The sequence below is a fragment of the Mobula hypostoma genome, chromosome 5 (assembly GCF_963921235.1).
Source record: "Mobula hypostoma chromosome 5, sMobHyp1.1, whole genome shotgun sequence".
Lineage (NCBI taxonomy): Eukaryota > Metazoa > Chordata > Chondrichthyes > Myliobatiformes > Myliobatidae > Mobula > Mobula hypostoma.
The window spans coordinates 17,030,695-17,053,020 of NC_086101.1; the positions used below are offsets into that span (position 1 = coordinate 17,030,695).

The window sequence follows — 22,326 nt, forward strand, 5'->3', positions numbered from 1 at the left end:
CTTCTCTCTCTCCAACCCCTAACTCTCTCCAAACCCCCTCTCTCCCTCCTCTCTCTTACCCCTCCTCTCTCCCCTCCTGTATCCCCTCTTGCCCCTTCTCTCTCTCCAACCCCCCTCCCTCCTCTCTCTCACTCCTCCTGTCTCCCCTCTTCCCACCCCTCTCCCCTCTCTCCTCTCTCTCCAACCCCTCACTCTCTCCACCCCCCTCTCTCCCTCCTCTCTCTGTCTCCCCTCTCTTCCCACCCCTCTTCCCCCTCTCTCCTCCTCTCTCCCCTCCTGTCTCCCCTCTCTTTCCACCCTTCTCTCCCCCTCTCTCCCTCTCTCTTCCCCTCTCTCTCCCCCTCTCTCTCCATCTCTCCCCCCTCCCTTCTCTCCTCTTCTCTCTCCCCTTTCTCCCCCCTCTACCCCTCTCCCCTCTCTCCCTCTCTCCCCTCCTCTCTCCCTTTCTCTCCCCCTCTCTCCCCTCCTCTCTCCCCTCTCTCCCCGACTCTCTCCCCTTTCTCCTCCTCTCTCCCCCTCCCTCCCCCTCTCTACCCCTCTCCCCTTCTCTCTCTCCAACCCAACACTCTCTCCAACCACCCTCTCTCCCACCTCTCTCTCACCCCTCCTCTAACCCCTCCTGTCTCCCCTCTCTTTCCACCCCTCTCTCCCCCTGTCCTTCCACCCCTCTCTCCCCCTCCTTCCACCCCCTCTCCCCTCTCTCCCCCTCTCTTTCCACCCCTCTCTCACCCTCTCCCCTTCTCTCTCTCCAACCCAACACTCTCTCCAACCATCCTCTCTCCCACCTCTCTCTCACCCCTCCTCTAACCCCTCCTGTCTCCCCTCTCTTTCCACCCCTCTCTCCCCCTCTCCTCCTCTCTTTCCACCCCTCTCTCCCCCCTCTCCCCCTCTCCCCTCTCTTTCCACCCCTCTTTCCCCCTCTCTTCCCCTCTCTCCACCCCTCTCTCCACCTCTCTCCGCCTCTCTTTCCACCTCTCTCCCCCTCTCTTCCCCTCTTTCCACCTCTCTTCCCCTCTCTCCACCTCTCTCCCCCTCTCTTACCACCCCTTCTCCCCCTCTCAACCCCTCTCCCCTCCTCTCTCCCCCTCCCCCTCCTCTCTCTACCCCCGTACCTCTCTCCACCTACTGTTCCTCTCTCCCCATCCCTCTTCTTTCTCTTTTCTCTCTCCTTTTCTCTATCTCTCCTGTCTCTCTTTCCTCCTCTCTCTCCTTCTCAATCTCTTCTCTCCTCTTCTCTCTGCTCCCTCACTTTCTTCCTCTCTCTCCTTTTCCTCTGTCCTTCCCCTCTCCCTCTCTCCTCTCTTCTCTCCATCTCCTCTCCTCTCTCTCCTTTCCCTTTTTACTCTTTCTCATCTTCTCTCTCTTTTCTCCTATTCTATCTTTTCTCTCTCCCTTCTTTCCTTCTCTATCTCGTTCTCTCTCTTTCTCTTTCTTTTCTCTCTCTCTTTCTCTCCTTCTCTCTCCTCACTCTCACTCCACCTCTCTCCTTCTCCTCTCTCCTTCCCCTCTCTTTCTTCTATCCCTCTCTTTTCTCTCTCTCCTTTCTCTTTTTTCTCTCCTCTTCCCTCTTTTCTCTCTCCTCCTCTTTCTGTCTTTCTCTCCTTCCTCTCTCTCCTCTCTCTTTCCCCTCTCACTCCACCTCTCTCTCCTTTCCCTCTCTCTTTTCTATCTCTCTCTTCTCTCTCCCCTTTCTTTTATTTCTCTCTCTTCTCTCTCTAGTTCTTTTCTCTCTCTCATTCTCGCTGTAGTTCTTATCTCTATCTCCCTGTCTCTATTTCTTTCTTTCTCTTCCTCCTCTCCCCCTCCCCAACCCTCTCTCTCTCTCTCTCTCTCCCTCCCCTTCCTCCTCCCTCCCTCTCTCTTTCTCTCACACATGCACAGACACATGGGGTTTACAGGAATTGTTTTGCTTATCCTCAAGATCGTTATCTGTTAAAAAAACAGAATATAAAGCTCATTCATAAAGCTAGTGAGAAAAGATTGCAGGAGATTATAGAATCCTGACCAAATAAAGTACATTTGGTTATCATTGCATGCATCAGTTGTTTTGTTAAATTTTGATAAATATATATGGCCTTATATCATGAATGTATACGTTCTGAAGCTAACTACACAATCCCCTGCAATCTGCTGCAGGTAGCTGTGTTGTTTGATTATGGCTGTGATCAATATTGTTCCGCCATACGGTGCAACTATTGTCCTATTCATAGACTACCGATGACAGAGATCCATCTGAGAGTGAATTGTATTTTTTAATGTTCAAAGTTCAAAGTAAATTTATTATCAAAGTATGTGTACAATATTTCACCATATACAAGTTTGAAAGTCAATTTCTTGCTGGTACTCACAGTAGTTTAAAGAAATACAATAGAATCAAGAAAATCTACACACCAAGTCAGATAAAGAACTAATGTGCAAAAGAAGCCAAATGCATAACTATCATAATAAATAATTAAGCAGGCAAGTCAATAAATATGTAATAGTAAACATACAAAAAAAATCAACGTAGACTCACATACACTCATCATCAGCTTACAATAGTGGGGTAGAATGTATAAGTTATTAAATCAATTGAGTGGACAGTAGGCTGAGTTGGGAGGTGTTGCACATGGTCTGACCACGGCTGAGGCTCATCGATTGTCTCATCACGGGAAGAGCGGCTCAGGTTGGAACATAAAGGTGAGTTGCATTTCACGTATCTGTTGAACCATAAATCAGCTGTGTTGAAGGGAAAGGGACAGAGAGAGATATGCATCAGTATTATCATTTTGAATCATATAAAGGAAATCAGTGGAGACATAATATATGTATTAATGATTATGAGGCATAGATAAGGTAGGCTTAGTAGGTGAGACAGAGAACTTTTACTGGGTATCTGTTAGATTTGTAGCACAGGAGATGGAAGAAGAACGTAAAACACCATGTTGTGCCTAAAAAGTAAATGAAAAACACCCAAAAACGAATCCTTCCTACCTACACAATGTCCATATTCCTCCATCTTCCCCACATTCATTGCCTCTCTAAGCTTCTCTTAAAAGCCTCTGAAGTATTTGCTTCAACCACCAGACCAGGCAGCACATTACAGACACCCACCACCTCTGTGCAAAAAATTACCCCTCACCTCCCCTTTGAACGTACCCCTCTCACCTTCAATGCATGACCTCTGGTATTAGAGCTTTCTACCTTGGGAAACAGATATTCTCTGTCCAATCTATCTAAGCCTCTCATAATATAAGACCATAAGATATAGGAGCAGAATTAGACCATTTGTTCATTTGAGTCTGCTCTGCTATTTCATTATGGCTGATCCAATTTTCCTCTCAGCCCCAATCTCCTGCCTTCTCCCCACATCCCTTCATGCCCTGATCAATCAAACCATTTTCAGAACTCCCCTCAGCCTCTGCTGCCCTAGAGAAAACAACCCAAGTTTGTTCAACCTTTCATGGTAGCTCATGCCTTCTAAACTAGGCAGAATCCCGCTAAACCCCTTCTGCACCCTCTCCAAAGCCTCTACATCTTTCCTATAGGGAGACAACCAGAACTGTGTGCAATAGTCCAGATGTGGCCTGGATAAGGTTTTATAAATTTGCAACATAACCTCTTGACTTCTTAACACAATGCCTCGACTAATAAAAACAAGCATTCCATAAGCTTTCTTAACCACCCTGTGGACCTGTGTAGCTATTTTCAAGGAGCTATGAACTTGGATCCCAAGATCTCTCTGCTCAGCAACACATTTAAGGATTTTGCCTTAATAGTCTCCTGTCTATTGAAGGGATTGAAGGCAGATAAATCCCCAGGGCCAGATGGTCTGCATCCTAGAGTGCTTAAAGAAGTAGCCCAAGAAATAGTGGATGCATTAGTGATAATTTTTCAAAACTCGTTAGATTCTGGACTAGTTCCTGAGGATTGGAGGGTGGCTAATGTAACCCCACTTTTTAAAAAAGGAGGGAGAGAGAAACCGGGGTATTATAGACCGGTTAGCCTAACGTCGGTGGTGGGGAAACTGCTGGAGTCAGTTATCAAAGATGTGATAACAGCACATTTGGAAAGCGGTGAAAACTTCGGACAAAGTCAGCATGGATTTGTGAAAGGAAAATCATGTCTGACGAATCTCATAGAATTTTTTGAGGATGTAACTAGTAGAATGGATAGGGGAGAACCAGTGGATGTGGTATATTTGGATTTTCAGAAGGCTTTTGACAAGGTCCCACACAGGAGATTAGTGTGCAAACTTAAAGCACACGGTATTACGGGTAAGGTATTGATGTGGATGGAGAATTGGTTAGCAAACAGGAAGCAAAGAGTGGGAATAAACGGGACCTTTTCAGAATGGCAGGCGGTGACTAGTGGGGTACCGCAAGGCTCAGTGCTGGGACCCCAGTTGTTTACAATATATATTAATGACTTGGATGAGGGAATTAAATGCAGCATCTCCAAGTTTGCGGATGACACGAAGCTGGGTGGCAGTGTTAGCTGTGAGGAGGATGCTAAGAGGATGCAGAGTGACTTGGATAGTTTCCGTGAGCGGGCAAATTCATGGCAGATGCAATTTAATGTGGATAAATGTGAAGTTATCCACTTTGGTGGCAAAAATAGGAAAACAGATTATTATCTGAATGTTGGCAGATTAGGAAAAGGGGAGGTGCAACGAGACCTGGGTGTCATTATACACCAGTCATTGAAAGTGGGCATGCAGGTACAGCAGGCGGTGAAAAAGGCGAATGGTATGCTGGCATTTATAGCGAGAGGATTCGGGTACAGGAGCAGGGAGGTACTACTGCAGTTGTACAAGGCCTTGGTGAGACCACACCTGGAGTATTGTGTGCAGTTTTGGTCCCCTAATCTGAGGAAAGACATCCTTGCCATAGAGGGAGTACAAAGAAGGTTCACCAGATTGATTCCTGGGATGGCAGGACTTTCATATGAAGAAAGACTGGATGAACTGGGCTTGTACTCGTTGGAATTTAGAAGATTGAGGGGGGATCTGATTGAAACGTATAAAATCCTAAAGGGATTGGACAGGCTAGATGCAAGAAGATTGTTCCTGATGTTGGGGAAGTCCAGAACAAGGGGTCACAGTTTGAGGATAAAGGGGAAGCCTTTTAGGACCGAGATTAGGAAAAACTTCTTCACACAGAGAGTGGTGAATCTCTGGAATTCTCTGCCACAGGAAACAGTTGAGGCCAGTTCATTGGCTATATTTAAGAGGGAGTTAGATATGGCCCTTGTGGCTACGGGGATCAGGGGGTATGGAGGGAAGGCTGGGGTGGGGTTCTGAGTTGGATGATCAGCCATGATCATAATAAATGGTGGTGCAGGCTCGAAGGGCCGAATGGCCTACTCCTGCACCTATTTTCTATGTTTCTAGGTCTCCTTAAATTTGCTCTACCAAGGTGGAGAACTTCACATTTATCTGGGTTAAACTACATCTGCCATTTCTCTGTGGAGGTTCCAGCACAGATTCCTGTGCAACACCACTAATTACAGCCCTCCAGCTTGAATAAGTCCCTTCAAACACTACACTCTGTCTTCTGTGCACAAGCCAGTTCTGAATCCAAACAGCCAATTCACTGCAGACCCCATGCATCACAATGTTCTGGATTAGCCTCACATGAGGGACTTTGTCAAATACCTTACTGAATTCATGTAACAACATCCACTACCCTACCTTCATTAATGCCTCTTGTCACCTTGTCAAAAAAATTCAATCAAGATGATAAGACATGATCGGACCCACACAAGCCCATGATGGCTCCCTAATTAGGCCATGGGAATACCTCTGATGGGGTGGGACCGATTTAATGAATCAGCCTCACTACGGGAAGGATGTGAATACTATAGAAAGCGTGCAGAGGAGATTTACAAGGATGTTGCCTGGATTGGAGAGCATGCATTATGAGAATAAGTTGAGTAAACTGGGCCTTTTCTTCTTGGAGCGACGGAGGATGAGAGGTGATCTGATGGAGGTGTATACGATGATGAGAGGCATTGATAGTGTGGACAGCCAGAGGCATTTTCCCAGGGCTTAAATGGACAACATGAGGGAGCATAGTTTTAAGGTGCTTGGAAGTAGGTACAGAGGGGATGTCAGGCTAAGTTCTTCACACAGTCTGGTGGGTGCTTGGAATGCACTGCCAGTGATGGTGGTGGAGGCAGATACAATAGGGTCTTTTAAGAATCTTTAAAGCTTAGAAAAATAGAGGGCTATGTGGTTGGTTAATTCTAGGCAGTTTCTAAAGTAGGTTACATGGTCGGCACAACATTGTGGGCCAAAGGGCCTGGAATGTGCTGTAGATTTCTATGTTCTATATAGATTTCTATGAATCAATTAGAAGCCCATTATTCATCCGAATCTCTCTTCATACGTCAAATAAATCACCGAGGGAGGAGAACTACAACTCATCACCACACTCACTCTCCAGAAAGCACATTCCTTCTTTTTAAGGCAAGAAAACTTTAAGTCCATATTCTATATTTATGATTGCAATTGGACTTGTTACGCACTTCAGGCCTATCACATAAAAGAGCAACACACAAAATGCTGGAGGAACTCGGTAGGCCAGGCAGCATCAATGGAAAAGTGTAGTCGACGTTTCAGGCTGAGACCCTTCAGCAGGAGTTTTCACCAGTCTTGATGAAGGGTCTTGGTGTGAAATGTTGACTGTACTCTTTTCCATAGATGCTGCATGACCTGTTGAGTTCCTCCAGCATTTTGAGTGTGTTACTTAGATTTCCAGAATCTGCAGATTTTCCCTTGTTTGTTGATAATAAAGACCAACATACTGTTTACATGAGAGATTCAGCAGTTACTGGAAATCTTGAGCAACACACACAAAATACGAGGGGAACTCAGTGAGTGGGGGATCACCTGTGGGGGAGTAAACAGTCGAAAGTTCGGTGCACCGGCATATTGATGTTGAATGCAAACACACCGAGGTATCTTTCAACATGAACATGGCCATATCTCCAATTTTATAAAGATAATGTGTGGTGTTTTCATTAAAAGTTGATTACATAATTGTTCCCAACTTATTGGTAATTTTTCTTATGTTCTTGATCATTCACTCAATGTGTCTGATTCAAACCTCTTCACCCCCTTTTTCATATTCGCAATCTCGCTTAGTTTTGCAGCAGAGAATTCTGTGCTTTCTTGTAAGCACAATGCTACTAATTGCCATTATATTTTGCTAGTTGCAGTGCACCTTAGTTTAAAGAAACTCTTTTCTTTTGAATACTGGACTATTCTATTCTGAGATTAAGCAGCCAGTGCTCAAACAAATTGGTTCCTGTCTGAACACTGATTGAATTGAATTGAATTAAATTGACTTTATTTCTTACATCCTTCACATACATGAAGAGTAAAAATCTATGTTACGTCTCCATCTAGATGTGCAATGTTTAATCAGAGTAATTTATAATAATTTATAATAAATTGAACAGACAATGTAATATAGAGTACACTCAAATCAGCGTGAGTTCATCAGTCTGATGGCCTGGTGGAAGAAGTTGTCCCGGAGCTTGTTGGCCCTGGCTTTTATGCTGCGGTACCGTTTTCCGGATGGTAGCACCTGGAATAGATTGTGACTGGGATGACTTGGGTCCCTAACGATCCTACAGGACCTTTTTACACACCTGCCTTTGTAAATGTCCTGAATCCTGGGAAGTTGTCAACTGTAGATGCTCTGGGCTGTCCACACCACTCTCTGCAGAATCCTGCGATTAAGGGAGGTACATTTCCCATACCAGGCAGTGATGCAGCCAGTCAGGATGCTCTCAATTGTTCCCCTGTAGAAAACGCTAAGGATTTGAGAGTCTTTTTCACCACCCAGCTGAGGTCCTCAATGATGTGGATGCCAAAGAATGTAAAAGCTGTTTACTGTCTCAACCCTAGTAGCCCATCTCCATTCCTCCTGTAATCCACAGCCGGCTCCTTTGTTTTTGCAACATTGAGGGAGAGGTTGCATCACTATCTACATAATAACTTGGGTTGTCCTATCCTTACAGGGGAAAAAAGAAAGTTATGTGGACCAATATTTGAGCAAGAATTACTTTTGAAACCAGATACATTGTTGCGGCTGCATCTGAACTTGTAAGAGGTTGAGAAATAGAAGAAAACTCCATGGCTACGAAAGGTCAACAACAAATAACAACTGTGCAGCAAATAGCATCTGGGCATCGAACATAGTGGCGCATAAACAGAAAGATAACAGATTTAAGAGAACATGTGCGGTCAAAAAAAATGGCATGATAAGATTGTCAGAGATTAGATGGGAGACAGAAGATAGAAGAAGGGCGCCAGAATAATAAGTTCCTGGAAAAGGGAATAACAACATTTTTTACTCAGAGAATGGTGAGTTCGTGGAATGGGCTGCCGGCAACGGTGGTGGAGACGGATACAATAGGGTCTTTTAAGAGGCTTTTAGGTAGATACATGGAGCTTTGTAAAATAGAGGGCTATAGGTAAGTCTAGTAATATCTTAGGTAGGGACATGTTTGGCACAGCTTTGTGGGCCGAAGGGCCTGTACTGTGCTGTAGGTTTTCTATGTTTCTATGTTGCTAACATATGTAAACGGCTCTTTCAGGAGTGCAATAGTTGACAGAAAGTGTAAAACAGAAATGAGACATATGCTGACCAAACAGCCCGGCTGAAAGAGGCACGGAGTTTTAAGAAATTTGTTTGTGTGTTTGTTTAGTGGCAGCATTACAGTACAATACATAAAATTAGCATCGTGCTGTGCAGAAGTCTTAGGCACCTTAGGTACATATATGCTCCTTAGTCTTCTGCACAGTACTGTCTATAGGAATTAGGGTTAGTACGTTGTAGGCATGCTATGTCAGTGTCAGAAGCCTGGTGACTCTTGCAGGATGCTCCCGGTACATCCTTAGACAGTGTTGGTTGTTGTCTCAAGTGATATATTTCACTGTATGTTTTGATGTACAGTGTATGTGGCAAATAAATTCAATTTTTTCTCTACTGTATTTCTTTCCCCACATTAATCCCATATTTTCCCTCCACTATCTTGTGAACTTGATCCACTTAGATTTCATTCCTCATCTGCACAATTTCAGCGGCCAGTCAGTCTCTGACTTCTGAGGTTCATGAGGATGATTCTGGGAATGAAGGGGTTAACATATGAAGAAAGTTTGAAAGCTTTGGACCTGGAACTTAGAAGAATGCCAGGGATCTCACTGAAACCTACCGAATGTTGGAAGGAGTAGATAAGGTGAATGTTGAGAGGAAGTTTCTGATGGTGGGGGTGTCCAGAACTATAGGACACAGCCTCGCAATTGAGGAGCGACTCTTTAGAACAGAGGTAAGGAGAATATTTTTTTAGCCAGAGAGCATTGAAGCCAGAGAGAGGAATGTTCTGCCACAGACAGCTGTGGAGGCCAAGACCGTGGTTATATTTAAGGCGAAAATTGATAGTTTCCTGATTGGTCGGGGCATCAACGGTTAGCGGAATGAATGGGATCTGGGATTTGCCATGATTGAATGGCGGAGCAGACGCGATAGGCTGAATGGTCTAATTCTGCTCCTATGCCTTATGGTCTTAACATGGAATGCCTGGCAGTCCCTGCAGGGGAATGGCCCGTGTGGGATGGTCAAAGGCATGTGGCAGATTGGCTCATTGATAGTACTCACCAATAAGCACAAATACCTCACCTGGATAGCAATAGGAGGGGGCCTTCCCTCTAGAATACTTTCTGAAAGTCCGAGTCACTGTCTGGCCTGACTGGGCTTGATAAGGGTCTCCGGCGTGGCAGTCCGGAACTCCACCACTGTACCCAAGAGGATGAATGAGAAATGAATGGAGATGTAGAGATCACACGGGAGGCCGGAATGAATATCCAGGTAAGTACTTTTCTGGATATTTTGCCTTTCCAGCACAGTTCCAAAACATAGACAATAATCTAAATCAGAAGGCCGGACATAACGAAAACAAAAGTAAAAGTGTACAATTCCAAAAAACACAACAGACTGAATCAAAAGTTCTAAAATCAAACAGGTCCATAATATAAAAATTGCAAGGCAGAACAAAAACAGATTGGAAAGGAAAGCGCACTGGATTACCCGACAGAGACACTATCAGGCGTTGGCTAATAGACTGAGTAAGGAACAGCACAATTCACACAGCTTAAATATTCAGAATAACCAGGCTCTGATGAAGTCAGTTACCATGCAGGTAACAGAGCAAGGCAAGAATGCTTCGCAACAAGAAGCCGGCTGACAGTCACACTATCAACACAGCACGGACCTGGTGACGACTGCGATATGCATGAAACAATGCCCAGTTTTCGTACGAAGAGTCGATTTGCAAGGAAGGTCTGGAGAAGAATGCAGGGGGTTCACCGTGTAGCCTGTTCTCCGGGCTGTTCCCGGGGACACACATCAGTTTACCGTTGAACCTCCTTCCGCATTAGACATTGGAGGACTGAACACTGGAAATTTCTTCCTTGGCCAGAAGCAACAATGTGAGTGGTAACAGTGACCGTAAGACAGGGGCGCTGACACTATAAACGTATAGAACCAATTATACAATCAATATTTAGGCCGAACGACATACTGAATGTAAATAAAGTTATGCACAATGCATAATGTGTATTTCATCAAGGGCAGGAATCTGTATTAAGGTAGGCGGGGTCCGAAACTTACTGAGGAGTTTTCAGAGTTTCCAACAACCCTTCCGTAACCTCCCCTTCTGCATTGAGCTCTGCGTATCAGATAAGAACTCCTGCTCATCTCCGCGCCCGTTGCTGTGAAAGTTGCTTTACTAAGAGAGTTCGGGCCGGCAAATTGTGCGACTGCGATGGAACAGTCTCCAGACCTAAAAGAATTCTTGTCGAACCTCGTTCCCACCGCTTTGAGCGTCATCGGGAATGCAGCATTAACAGCCGTTCTGTATGGACTAGAATATCTGGTGGATAAAAACAGCCCATGTCCCTGTGATCCGAAATGGAATGCTACCCATTCGAATCTTGCTTTTTTTGTGCCCACAGTCGTCCTCCTTCTCATCAGTATGCTGGTGGTACCCGGTTGTCGGCGATTGTGTATGTGTGGAACGTGCAGTCGATGTCCCGAGTGTGGAACGTGCAGTGGATGTTGCAAGTGTGGAACGTGCAGTGGATGTTGCAAGTGTGGAACGTGCAGTGGATGTTGCAAGTGTGGAACGTGCAGTCGATGTCCCGAGTGTGGAACGTGCAGTGGATGTTGCAAGTGTGGAACGTGCAGTCGATGTCCCGAGTGTGGAACGTGCAGTCGATGTCCCGAGTGTGGAACGTGCAGTGGATGTTGCAAGTGTGGAACGTGCAGTCGATGTCCCGAGTGTGGAACGTGCAGTGGATGTTGCAAGTGTGGAACGTGCAGTGGATGTTGCAAGTGTGGAACGTGCAGTCGATGTCCCGAGTGTGGAACGTGCAGTGGATGTTGCAAGTGTGGAACGTGCAGTCGATGTCCCGAGTGTGGAATGGGCAGTGGATGTCCCAACTGTGGAAAGTACTGTGGATGTCCCTGCTGTAGAAAGTACTGTGGATGTCCCTGCTGTAGAACGTGCTGTGGATGTCCCAGGTGTGGAATGTGCTGTGGATGTCCCTGGTGTGAAGAGCGCAATCAATGTCCCGAGTGTGGTTCACGGTGTGAATGTAACTATGCATGCTGTTGTTGCGGGAACACCTGCAGAAAAATTTGTTATGGATTGAACATACTGATGCAAGTATCGATCCCATCTATCATATGGGTTGTTATTTTACTACTGGATGGGGACTATTACGCCTGTTATTACGCCCCTTCAGTCAACCAGACGCACGGCCATCAGAAATGCAAAGAGTTTTGCAGCCTCGAAACTTTGTCTTCTCTGCGCGAGCATTGCTTCACGTCCCGGGTGAGTATGGTCAGATATTGCTTGAAGTGCGCGATTATAACAGTGCAGGTCTCCGGCTACTGGATCTATCCGCGCCGTTGCTGCCCCGGCACATCTCAATTAAGATGCGAGAAAGCGCCCAGAACTGACACAGAAATGATGGCGCAGGGTTAAAGTGAGAAGGCGAAATTTACAGATGATTTGAACGATAGGCTTTCTACAAAATGGTGGTGAATATCTGGAAAGAGGTGCTAGATGAGGCGTTGGAGACGGAAATAGTTAAATATGGGTACTTACAGACGAAAAGACTAAAGAGATACGGAATAAAGGCAGGGAAATCGTTAGCGTCTATGGGCATCGCAGTCGGCAAAGGTCAAAGTTCAAAAGTTCGAAGTAAATTTATTATGCAAGTACATATATGTCACAATTTACATAGCAACACAGAACATAGAAAACCTACAACACAATACAGGCTATTCAGCCCACAAACCTGTACCGAACATGTACTTACTTTAGAAATTATCTAGGGTTACCCATAACCCTATATTTTTTTGAGCTCCATGCACCTGCCCAGGAGTTTCTTAAAATACCCCATTGTACCCGCCTCCACCACTGTCACCGGCAGCCCATTCCACATACTCAACGCTCTCTGCATTAAAAAAAACTTACCCTTAACATCTCCTCTGTACCTACCTCCTTTAAACTGTGCCTTCTCGTGTTAGCCATTTCAGCCCTGGGGAAAAGCCTCTGACTATTCACACAAGCAATGCCTCTCATCAGCTTATACAGCTCTGTCATGTCACCTCTCATCCTCAGTTACTCTAAAAGAAAAGGCTGAATTCACTCAACCTATTCTCATAAGGCATGCTCCCCAGTCCAGACAACATCCTTGTCAATCTCCTCTGCACCCTTTCTATGGTTTCCATGTCCTTCCTGTAATGAGGTGACCAGAATTGAGCACAGTACTCCAAGTGTGGTCTGGCCCGGGTCCTATATAAATGCAACATTACCTCTCGGCTCCTAAACTCAATCCCACGGTTGAGAAGGCCAATGTACCGTATGCCTTCTTAACCACAGAGTCAACTTGCACAGCAGCTTTGAGTGTCCTGTGGACTCGGACCCCACGATCCCTCTGATTCTTAACACTTCCAAGAGTCTTACTATTAATACTGTATTCTGTCATCATATTTGACCTACCAAAATGACCCACCTCACACTTATCTGGATTGAACTCCATCTGCCACTTCTCAGCCCAGTTTTGCATCCTATCGATGTCCTGCTGTAACCTCCCTTCAGCCCTCCACACTATCTACAATACTCTCAACATTTCATACCCTGACATTCATTTTCTTGCGGGCATTCAAAGTAATGCAAAGGGAGAAGCTCTTTAGTTTGAGAGTAGGGACCTTATGCAGTTCTCCACCAGTTGGTTCCCGGCTCACTCTTTGCATACAAAGCAGTGATTGATGGCTTTCTTTAGATGAGAATGGAAGTATATGATATGGATTTAGTACAGGGAATGAGTATTGGAGCAATAGATGATCTCGCTGAAAAAATACCTGATCAATTTCAGTGACTGGGCAAGCTCAATATTTACTCTCGTTCTACTTATAAGCTTGTGTTTTTTTTTAATATCTTGACAGAAAATTGGCAGCAGTTTTCTGACGTTATCTGTGGTCTTTCTTGGATTCCTAAAATTCCTTCCGAGGTGGACTTCTTGTGACTGTACTGAGGAGGGTTATTACGAGTTCAAGTATCAACGAACGGTGGAAAAGAAGAAATTGAGCAAGATGAAGGAAGAGTTGGGGAAGAGAGCGGCAGAGACTGCAAATACGGAGGCCAGAAAGCTAATTTCAGAACTGAAACTGAGCAGATCTGATCAGGGTGAACAGAACTCTAACCAAGGTGAACAGAACTCTAACCAAGGTGAACAGAACTCTAACCAAGGTGAACGGAGCTCTAACCAAGGTGAACGGAGCTCTGACCAAGGTGAACGGAGCTCTAACCAGACAAGAGATACAAATGCTGATGAAGCTGGCCTCAGTGAAAGTTCAGCATAACCAACTACGGGAGCCATGTATTCTGTGCTGTACATTAATTATCTTTATTATAATAAGCAGTCACATTAGTGGGGCTGCGGTAAAAGCAAATGAAATAAGTGTCATACTATTGCTTATTTCTTTGTATGTTGTAGCTTGGAAATGCAGAGGTCATATTTTTCCTGACTGCTTAATATCACTTGATATTGCTTCAATATTGTACGTTTTCTAATTGGTAATAAAGAATCGAATAAAGGATCCGACTCTTTGGAACACACATTTAATTGGAGCCGAGGGTGAGTCAAGCAGGTAGAACAACTACCTCTGGGGCCGCAGGCTGGCGGCAATTGTTTGGTTTCGGATTTTTGTTTTGCCGCTACACCAACTGTTGACAATGTTACAATGAGGCGTCATTTTAATCGCCATTTCAATGATCGACCACAACTCAGCAAGGCAGGGTATACTTCCTGAACACCAGCTACAGTGCCCTGAAGAAGTATTCAGCCCAAACTCTTTGTTCACATGAATGAGTGTTACAACCAGGGATTTTGTGCTCCCACCCCACCGCACAAAAACCAGGGAAAACTAAAATATCAAAAACTGAAATGTCCGCAGTTCAAGAGTTATGGGGAACTGGAACAGAAGTGTTCAAGCCTGAGATCTATCAGACAGGATCATATGGAAAGGCCCGACAGACTCAAGGGGCCCTGGTGGCTACTCTTGCTCCCATTTTGATTTGTTCTTGAGTCCGGAAAAGTTGAGTCTCGGCCATAGAACAGAGATTCACCGAGACTACAATTCACACAGATGTACAGTATAATGACCTGGAGCCTAAAACTATTCAAATATTATCGAGCAACATAAGGGAAACGTAAAACACCCTAAACAAAGCCCACACAAATAATTTTGAGGCATAAGGAAAGTTCATTTCCATCCCTAGTCTGATCATGATCTACCTTATGACCCACATCGACTTCCTTAATTATTAATCATGACTGCTCCTTCAATGGCATACAGACTATTCAGAACAGGATTTCTCAATTTTTTTTATGCCAAATATCAAAACTGAAATGTCAGTAGTTCGGAAGTTATGGGGAACTGGAACAGAAGTGTTCAATTTCTCAATTTTTTATGCCATTAACTGAGGGATCCGTGTACCCCAAGTTGTGAACCTCTGCTTTAGAAGGAACTGGCTATTTAAGGTTAACTATCCTGGATAATCCTACGCTGGGTAGAGAGAACAAATAGAGTGACATCTCAGGCAACTGATACGTGGGCCAAATCAAAACAGGCAAAATGAAGTCAAAGGACAAGCATTGAAAACATGGAAGAACCTCTCGCTGAATGGAAGATTATTATGGTTGTTGGGAGTCAATCACTCAATTCCCAGGATATGACTGCAGGACTTCCAGTGGCAATAAATAACTAATCACATGTGTGGGATTTGTATTGTTCAAAATCTTCAAAGTCATTTGCCTTCAAAATTATTGGTGTGTCAGTTATATGAGTCGAATCCCTACTTACAGTATATATGTGAACTAAAGTGGTGAATGCTTGTTAGAATAGGTGTGCATGAGTGTGTTTCTTTTTGTCACATTCCATCCAAAATACTTCAGTTATTTTAAATTGCATCGGATATGGTGTTTACTGAACTGTAATACTGTACATGGATATAGGAGCGTTTCAGTATGTTGATCCATTTCCTAATTAGCTTTATCCTCGCCCAATTGGGTCAGACTGAAGAGGTGTAATGAAGAATTCATTGTGGATTTGACAGGGGTCACTCATAGAGGAACATTCGATATTAAGGTGGAGTGTGACTGATTAATTCCCAGAGGCCTGGAGTCAGACACTTCCTCATAACTCCCTGCAACATGTGGATTTGTTCGCCAGATAGTTGTGGACTTCATTTCCATCGGCGATCTTTCCTATATCACTCCCAGCCTTTAACATGTTGCAGCTTTGTAGAGCTCGATTTTACCTCCGTGCCAAAATCCACGAGCCAGACTAAGTCTACAGACTCTGTTCTTCAGCTGCTCTTGCCCAGACACTTTCTACTCATATCGGTGGCTTCTCCTGATGCCCTCTGCCACCTTGTACATTTTGAATCCTGTGTTCTGAACAGAGTCACCTTCATAGTGGACCTTCATCCCAAACTCCTGGGGGAACACGGAGGGTCAGGCACGATCTGTGGAGGCAAAGCAATGATGGACGGTTCAGTCCATGACACTGCATCATGCAGCTGGGCATGCTTGCCTGAAAGGGAAGACAGCACAGCTGAGTTCCCTGCCATGAAGGTTCTCCAAAATGCTGAAAAGTTTAGAATGGCTTCTCAGCAGGGGCTAGGGGTGTGTGTGATGGGGTTGGGGGTGACAGGTTGATTTGTTCCCACCTTGGATAACACCAGCCAATTCATAATGCTTTTACCAGAGTTGATAAATCTGTTGGAACAATGCACATTACAGATAAACTCAATAAATGTTCAGCTAGGATAAAGACCACTTTTCACAAAGAGATCAGGAGATAGGGTGAAAAGGAATGCTGCACAAAACAACTGAAGTTTCCTGAACAGAAGACTTAGTTATGTTTCTCTTTCCACAGATGCGGCCTGACCGATTCTGCATTCTTTGTTGCTATTACAAGTAATGGAGATGTTTTAACTTCAAAATAATTTGCAACACTTCAATCCAAAGTACACTTATTCTCAAAATATGCATACGGTACAAAACCCTGAGATTTATCTTCTTTTTTGTTTGGATATGGTCGCATTGCAATGGATGATACAGGTATGACAAGAATTTGGAATGCATTAGCACAGATGCCAGTAAGGTGGGAGTGGATAAGCGAATGTGAGAAAACGAGTATTTCCACAAATGAAAACATCTTTGCAGAATTTCTAGACAGAATTTGCAGCCACAGAAATGAATTCAGAGCAGCGCGCATGAAGGGTGAAAAGTCAGCATAATTTTCTCCTGCAGTTGCAGCCTGAAAACTTCAATGTTTCCAACACTCTTGTTTACATTTTTGAACAATTCTTGCATCCGTAGTTTAAAAAATTACTTTTCATTTTTAAATCTTTTTATTAATATAATCTTCTACAGCTATAAAATACGGAGATTCAACAAATTACTATATATATAATTAATAAAGCTGCAGAAGAAAACATGTATGTGCTAATGAAAAAAAAAATTTGTAGAAGTAAAAGAAGGAAAATCGAGAACCCCAGCTAACTAAAAAAAAACCCACCAACTATGAAACAAAAAAAAAGAAAGAAAACCATTAGGAACCAACTGCTGGAGCAATACATCTTACAATCATTTATATATAATGTTGTGCCGACCCTCAAACCCTGCCTCCCATATAACCCCCCACCTTAAAATCCTCCATATACCTGTCTCGTAGTCTCTTAAACATCACGAGTGTATCTGCCTCCACCACTGACTCAGGCAGTGCATTCCACGCACTAACCACTCTCTGAGTAAAAAACCTTCCTCTAATATCCCCCTTGAACTTCCCACCCCTTACCTTAAAGCCATGTCCTCTTGTATTGAGCAGTGGTGCCCTGGGGAAGAGGCGCTGGCTATTCACTCTATCTATTCCTCTTATTATCTTGTACACCTCTATCATGTCTCCTCTCATCCTCCTTCTCTCCAAAGAGTAAAGCCCTAGCTCCCTTAATCTCTGATCATAATGCATAATTTCTAAACCAGGCAGCATCCTGGTAAATCTCCTCTGTACCCTTTCCAATGCTTCCACATCCTTCGTATAGTGAGGTGACCAGAACTGGACGTGGTACTGCAAGTGCGGCCTAACCAGAGTTTTATAGAGCTGCATCATTACATCGCGACTCTTAAACTCTATTACTCGACTTATGAAAGCTAACACCCCATAAGCTTTCTAAACTACCCTATCCACCTGTGAGGCATCTTTCAGGGTCTGTGGATATGTACCCCGAGATCTCTCTGCTCCTCCACACTATCAAGTATCCTGCCATTTACTTTGTACTCTGCCTTGGAGTTTGTCCTTCCAAAGTGTACCACCTCACACTTCTCTGGGTTGAACTCCATCTGCCACTTCTCAGCCCACTTCTGCATCCTATCAATGTCTCTCTGCAATCTTTGACAATCCTCTACACTATCCACAACACCACCAACCATTGTGTACTCTGCAAACTTGCCAACCCACCCTTCTACCCCCACATCCAGGTCGTTAATAAAAATCACAAAAAGTAGAGGTCCCAGAACAGATCCCTGAGGTGCTTCCCTGGTGACTGACCTCCATGCAGAATATGACCCATCTACAACCACTCTTTGCCTTCTGTGGGCAAGCGAATTCTGGATAAACAAAGCAATGTCCCCTCGGATCCCATGCCTCCTTACTTTCGCAATAAGCCTTGCATGGGGTACCTTATCAAATGCCTTGCTGAAATCCATATACACTACATCTACTGCTCTTCCTTCATCAATGTGTTTAGTCACATCCTCAAAAAATTCAATGACTTGCCCTTGACAAAGCCATGCTGACTATTCCTAATCATATTATGCCTCTCCAAGTGTTCATAAGTCCTGCCTCTCAGGATCCTCTCCGTTAACTTACCAACCACTGAGGTAAGACTCCTGGTCTATAATTTCCTGGGCTATCTCTCCTCCCTTTCTTGAATAAAGGAACAATATCTGCAACCCTCCAATCCTCCGGAACCTCTCCCGTCCCCATTGATGATTCAAAGATCATAGCCAGAGGCTCAGCAATTTCCTCCCTCACCTCCCACAGTAGCCTGGGGCATCTCATCTGCTCTTGCTGACTTACCCTACTTGATGCTTTCCAAAAGCTCCAGCACATCCTCTTTCTTCATATCTACATGCTCAAGCTTTTCAGTCTTCTGCAAGTTATCACTGCTATCACCAAGATCAGTTTCATAGTGAATACCGAAGTAAAGTATTCATTAAGTACCACTGCTATTTCCTCCGGTTCCATACACACTTTCCCACTGTCACTCTTGATAGGTCCTATTCTTTCATGTCTTATCCCCTTGCTCTTCACATACTTGCAGAATGCCTTGGGGTTTTCCTTCATCCTGTCCGCCAAGGCCTTCTCATGACCCCTTCTGGCTCTCTTCATCTCCTCAAAATAGCTTTTAACTTGTTCGACTGGAGTAGTTTGAATCAAGTGCTGGTTTAGCTGTAAATTCTCTGCTTTGCAAGGAGTATGATCACCATTCAATATCTTGTGGCCCCAAAGGGGTCCAGGCCTGGCTCCTCTCCTAAAGCTGGTGGTGGGAGAATGACTGTGAGGGAGGTGAGATAGTTTCCTCCACCACCATCAGAGGTCAGATAGTTTCCTCCACCACTTTCAGATTAATTTTCCGTCAACTCTGCCCTTTATTGGCAAGTCACTGTCACGCCTCCTTTCTGAAGGAGCAGCCTTTAAATCTGGGCCCAAGTTGTCATCCTCTTCACCACACCATTCTTTTTCAAACCTGCAGCCCTGCGTGTGGAGAAATCCGGAACGTACTGAAGATATTCTTTCTAAGTGCCTCATTTCTGACAGATTTTAGATAGAACTGTTTTGCTCCCTGTCTAAGCTCTTCGGACTTGAAACAACCTTGCTGCTCCTCTCATCTTATTCCGTGTCGGCTTCAGGTTCCTTTGTTGCCTGATCCTTTCTCATGGAATGCTTGAAGGAGTTTTATAATGAAATCTAACTTATCTAGATTCTCTCCCAAGTGCTCTCAGAGTTCAATTGGTGCATCAAATCAATACAATCTCTTAGAATATTATAACACAGTACTAGCCCTTCGGCCCACGATGTTGTGCCGATCTTTTAATCTACTCCAAGATCAATCGATCCCTTCCCTCCCATGTAGTCCGCCATTTTTCTGTCATCTATGTACGTACCTGTCTGAAATGCTCCTGATGCATCTGGGTCTACCACCTGGCAGGGCAAGGCATTCCACCCACCCACCACTCTCATTGTAACGAACATTCCCCCGATCAATGTTCCCTCTAATTTGTAATGACCACTGCGCAAAAATCCCGTGCTGTGCAATTTTTTTTGCCCAATGACAACAACAAGTGCACACTGAATAATTTCTTCAATTAAAACAATATAAACAAGCCGGTTGTAAAATCTGCAAAAAATATCATTGCACACTCCACGTTGTCAGACCGCCCGCATCAGAAACCAGAAAGGGAAGTGTGATTCTCTACGATCATGAAAAATACTTAACATGCCAACGAGGCAGAGAGTGACAAACTTTTGTGCGCTGTTTAAACTCCTTTGTGCGCTAAAAGCAAAAGATGTGTGCACGTGCACACCTTAGTGGGAACATTGCCCCTTACACTTTCCACCGATCACCTTAAAATTGTCCTCCCCCTCTCGTATTAGCCATTTCTGCCCCAGGAACGCCACTCCTATTTCCTCCTCAACTCAGTACACCCATGAAGTATTCGAGGGGCTGTTACACAGGACCCAGCCCAGTGGTAGCAGGACCACAGACTGTGCTCTTTCCCCGCAGAGCATTAGTGTGTTTCGTAGCACATTCTCCTGCACCTCAGGATGTGCCAGTAAGCAGCATTCCCCTACGGACATCTCCAGACACTGGAAGATGAGCATGATTCAGACCAAGCAAAGTGTGTCTTTCACCAAGTTGGATGACCTTCCAGTAGAAGCTGACGTTTATCACAACATGCATCTTGATTTTCTCATTTTATTGCAAAAATTAAACTTTATTTGTGAAAATGTGATCAGGAAATAAGGCACGGCCATTACATCACAAACACAGAGATTTTACAGATGCCTAAATCCAGAGTAATACTTATAAAATGCCTGAAGAAGTCAGCAGGTCAGGCAGCATCTAAGGAGGGGAACAAACGATTGACACTTCATCAGGACTGTACAGGGAGGGGGAAGAAGCTGGAATAAGAAGGTGGGGGAGGAGAAGGAGTAGACGCCAGAAGGTGATAAGTGAAGCCGGGTGAGGGGGAAGGAAGGTGGGAGGGGGCTGGTGATGAATGAGAAGCAGGGTGCAAACAGTACAAAGCTGAAGAAGGAGGAAGCTGGTAGGAGAGGACCGTGGACCTTGGGAGCAAGTGAAGGAGGAGGGGCACCAGAGTGAGATGATAGACAGTTAAAGAGACAAGAGGGGAGTCATGATGAATGGCAGAAGGAAATGGGGAGGTGGAACATACCAGAAGTAAGTGAAATTCATGTTCATCCTGTCAGGCTGGAGGCTACCTGGATGGAAGGAGGTGTTGCTCCTCCAACCTGAGAGTTGCCTCATCGTGGCAGTAGAGGAGGCCATGGTCAAAATGGGGATTGGAAACAAAATGGTTGGCCACTGGGAAATCCTTGCCTGTTGTGGTGGATGGAGCACAAGTGCCTGACGAAGCGTCCCCCCAATTTATGTCAGGGGTCACCAATGTAGAGGAGGTTGCTCTGGATAAAGTCAGTACATTCGTTGTGTCATCAAATCTATACATTTCTATGCAAGGCACACCTGTGCCACTCTTGCGGCCTCTTTAGAGGGTAAAGTGTTTGAGAAGCATGAACCCCACCCCACAGTGTCCAATAGCAGCAGGACCCCGGACTGTATATCCACCTTCCAGAGCAGCTGAGGTTGGGGTATTAACTGGTGGAGTTAACCCCTTCCCCATCAAAAACGCCACCCCTCGAACTGCAATGCCCCACAGGAACTTAGGTGTTGACTACACCAAGCCCCAGTGTGTCTCCAAGCAAGAATCCCTGCAGCTGGGGATCCCGGACACCTCGTTGCCGTTTGAGGGGTGGAGTTTGTATCGGGGAAACATAGAAACATAGAAACATAGAAAATAGGTGCAGGAGTAGGCCATTCGGCCCTTCGAGCCTGCACCGCCATTTATTATGATCATGGCTGATCATCCAACTCAGAACCCAGCCTTCCCTCCATACCCCCTGACCCCTGTAGCCACAAGGGCCATATCTAACTTCCTTTTAAACATAGCTAATGAACTGGCCTCAACAGTTTGCTGTGGCAGAGAATTCCACAGATTCACCACTCTCTGTGTGAAGAAGTTTTTCCTAACCTCGGTCCTAAAAGGCTTCCCCTCTATCCTCAAACTGTGACCCCTCGTTCTAGACCTCCCCAACATCGGGAACAATCTTCCTGCATCTAGCCTGTCCAATCCCTTTAGGATCTTATACGTTTCAATCAGATCCCCCCTCAATCTTCTAAATTCCAACGAGTACAAGCCCAGTTCATCCAGTCTTTCTTCATATGAAAGACCTGCCATCCCAGGAATCAATCTGGTGAACCTTCTTTGTACTCCCTCTATGGCAAAGATGTCTTTCCTCAGATTAGGGGACCAAAACTGCACACAATACTCCAGGTGTGGTCTCACCAAGGCCTTGTACAACTGCAGTAGTACCTCCCTGCTCCTGTACTCGAATC

General features: G+C 44.8%; 1 protein-coding gene across 1 annotated transcript; it reads right to left on the minus strand.

Annotated features, from left to right (window-relative positions):
• Positions 1–2,327: 2,327 nt before the first annotated feature.
• On the minus strand, positions 2,328–11,880 carry LOC134346642 (uncharacterized). Its single transcript, XM_063048120.1, has 2 exons — positions 10,659–11,880; positions 2,328–2,718 (listed from the first exon to the last, which is right to left on the minus strand). The coding sequence occupies exon 1, from the start codon at positions 11,726–11,728 to the stop codon at positions 11,018–11,020; it is 711 nt and encodes a 236-aa protein (XP_062904190.1). The 5' UTR covers positions 11,729–11,880; the 3' UTR covers positions 2,328–2,718; positions 10,659–11,017.
• Positions 11,881–22,326: the final 10,446 nt, after the last annotated feature.

What these genes read in the sequence shown, in the direction of transcription:
- LOC134346642 (XM_063048120.1), bottom strand. Translation starts at nt 11,728, where the DNA reads ATGGGATCGATACTTGCATCAGTATGTTCAATCCATAACAAATTTTTC.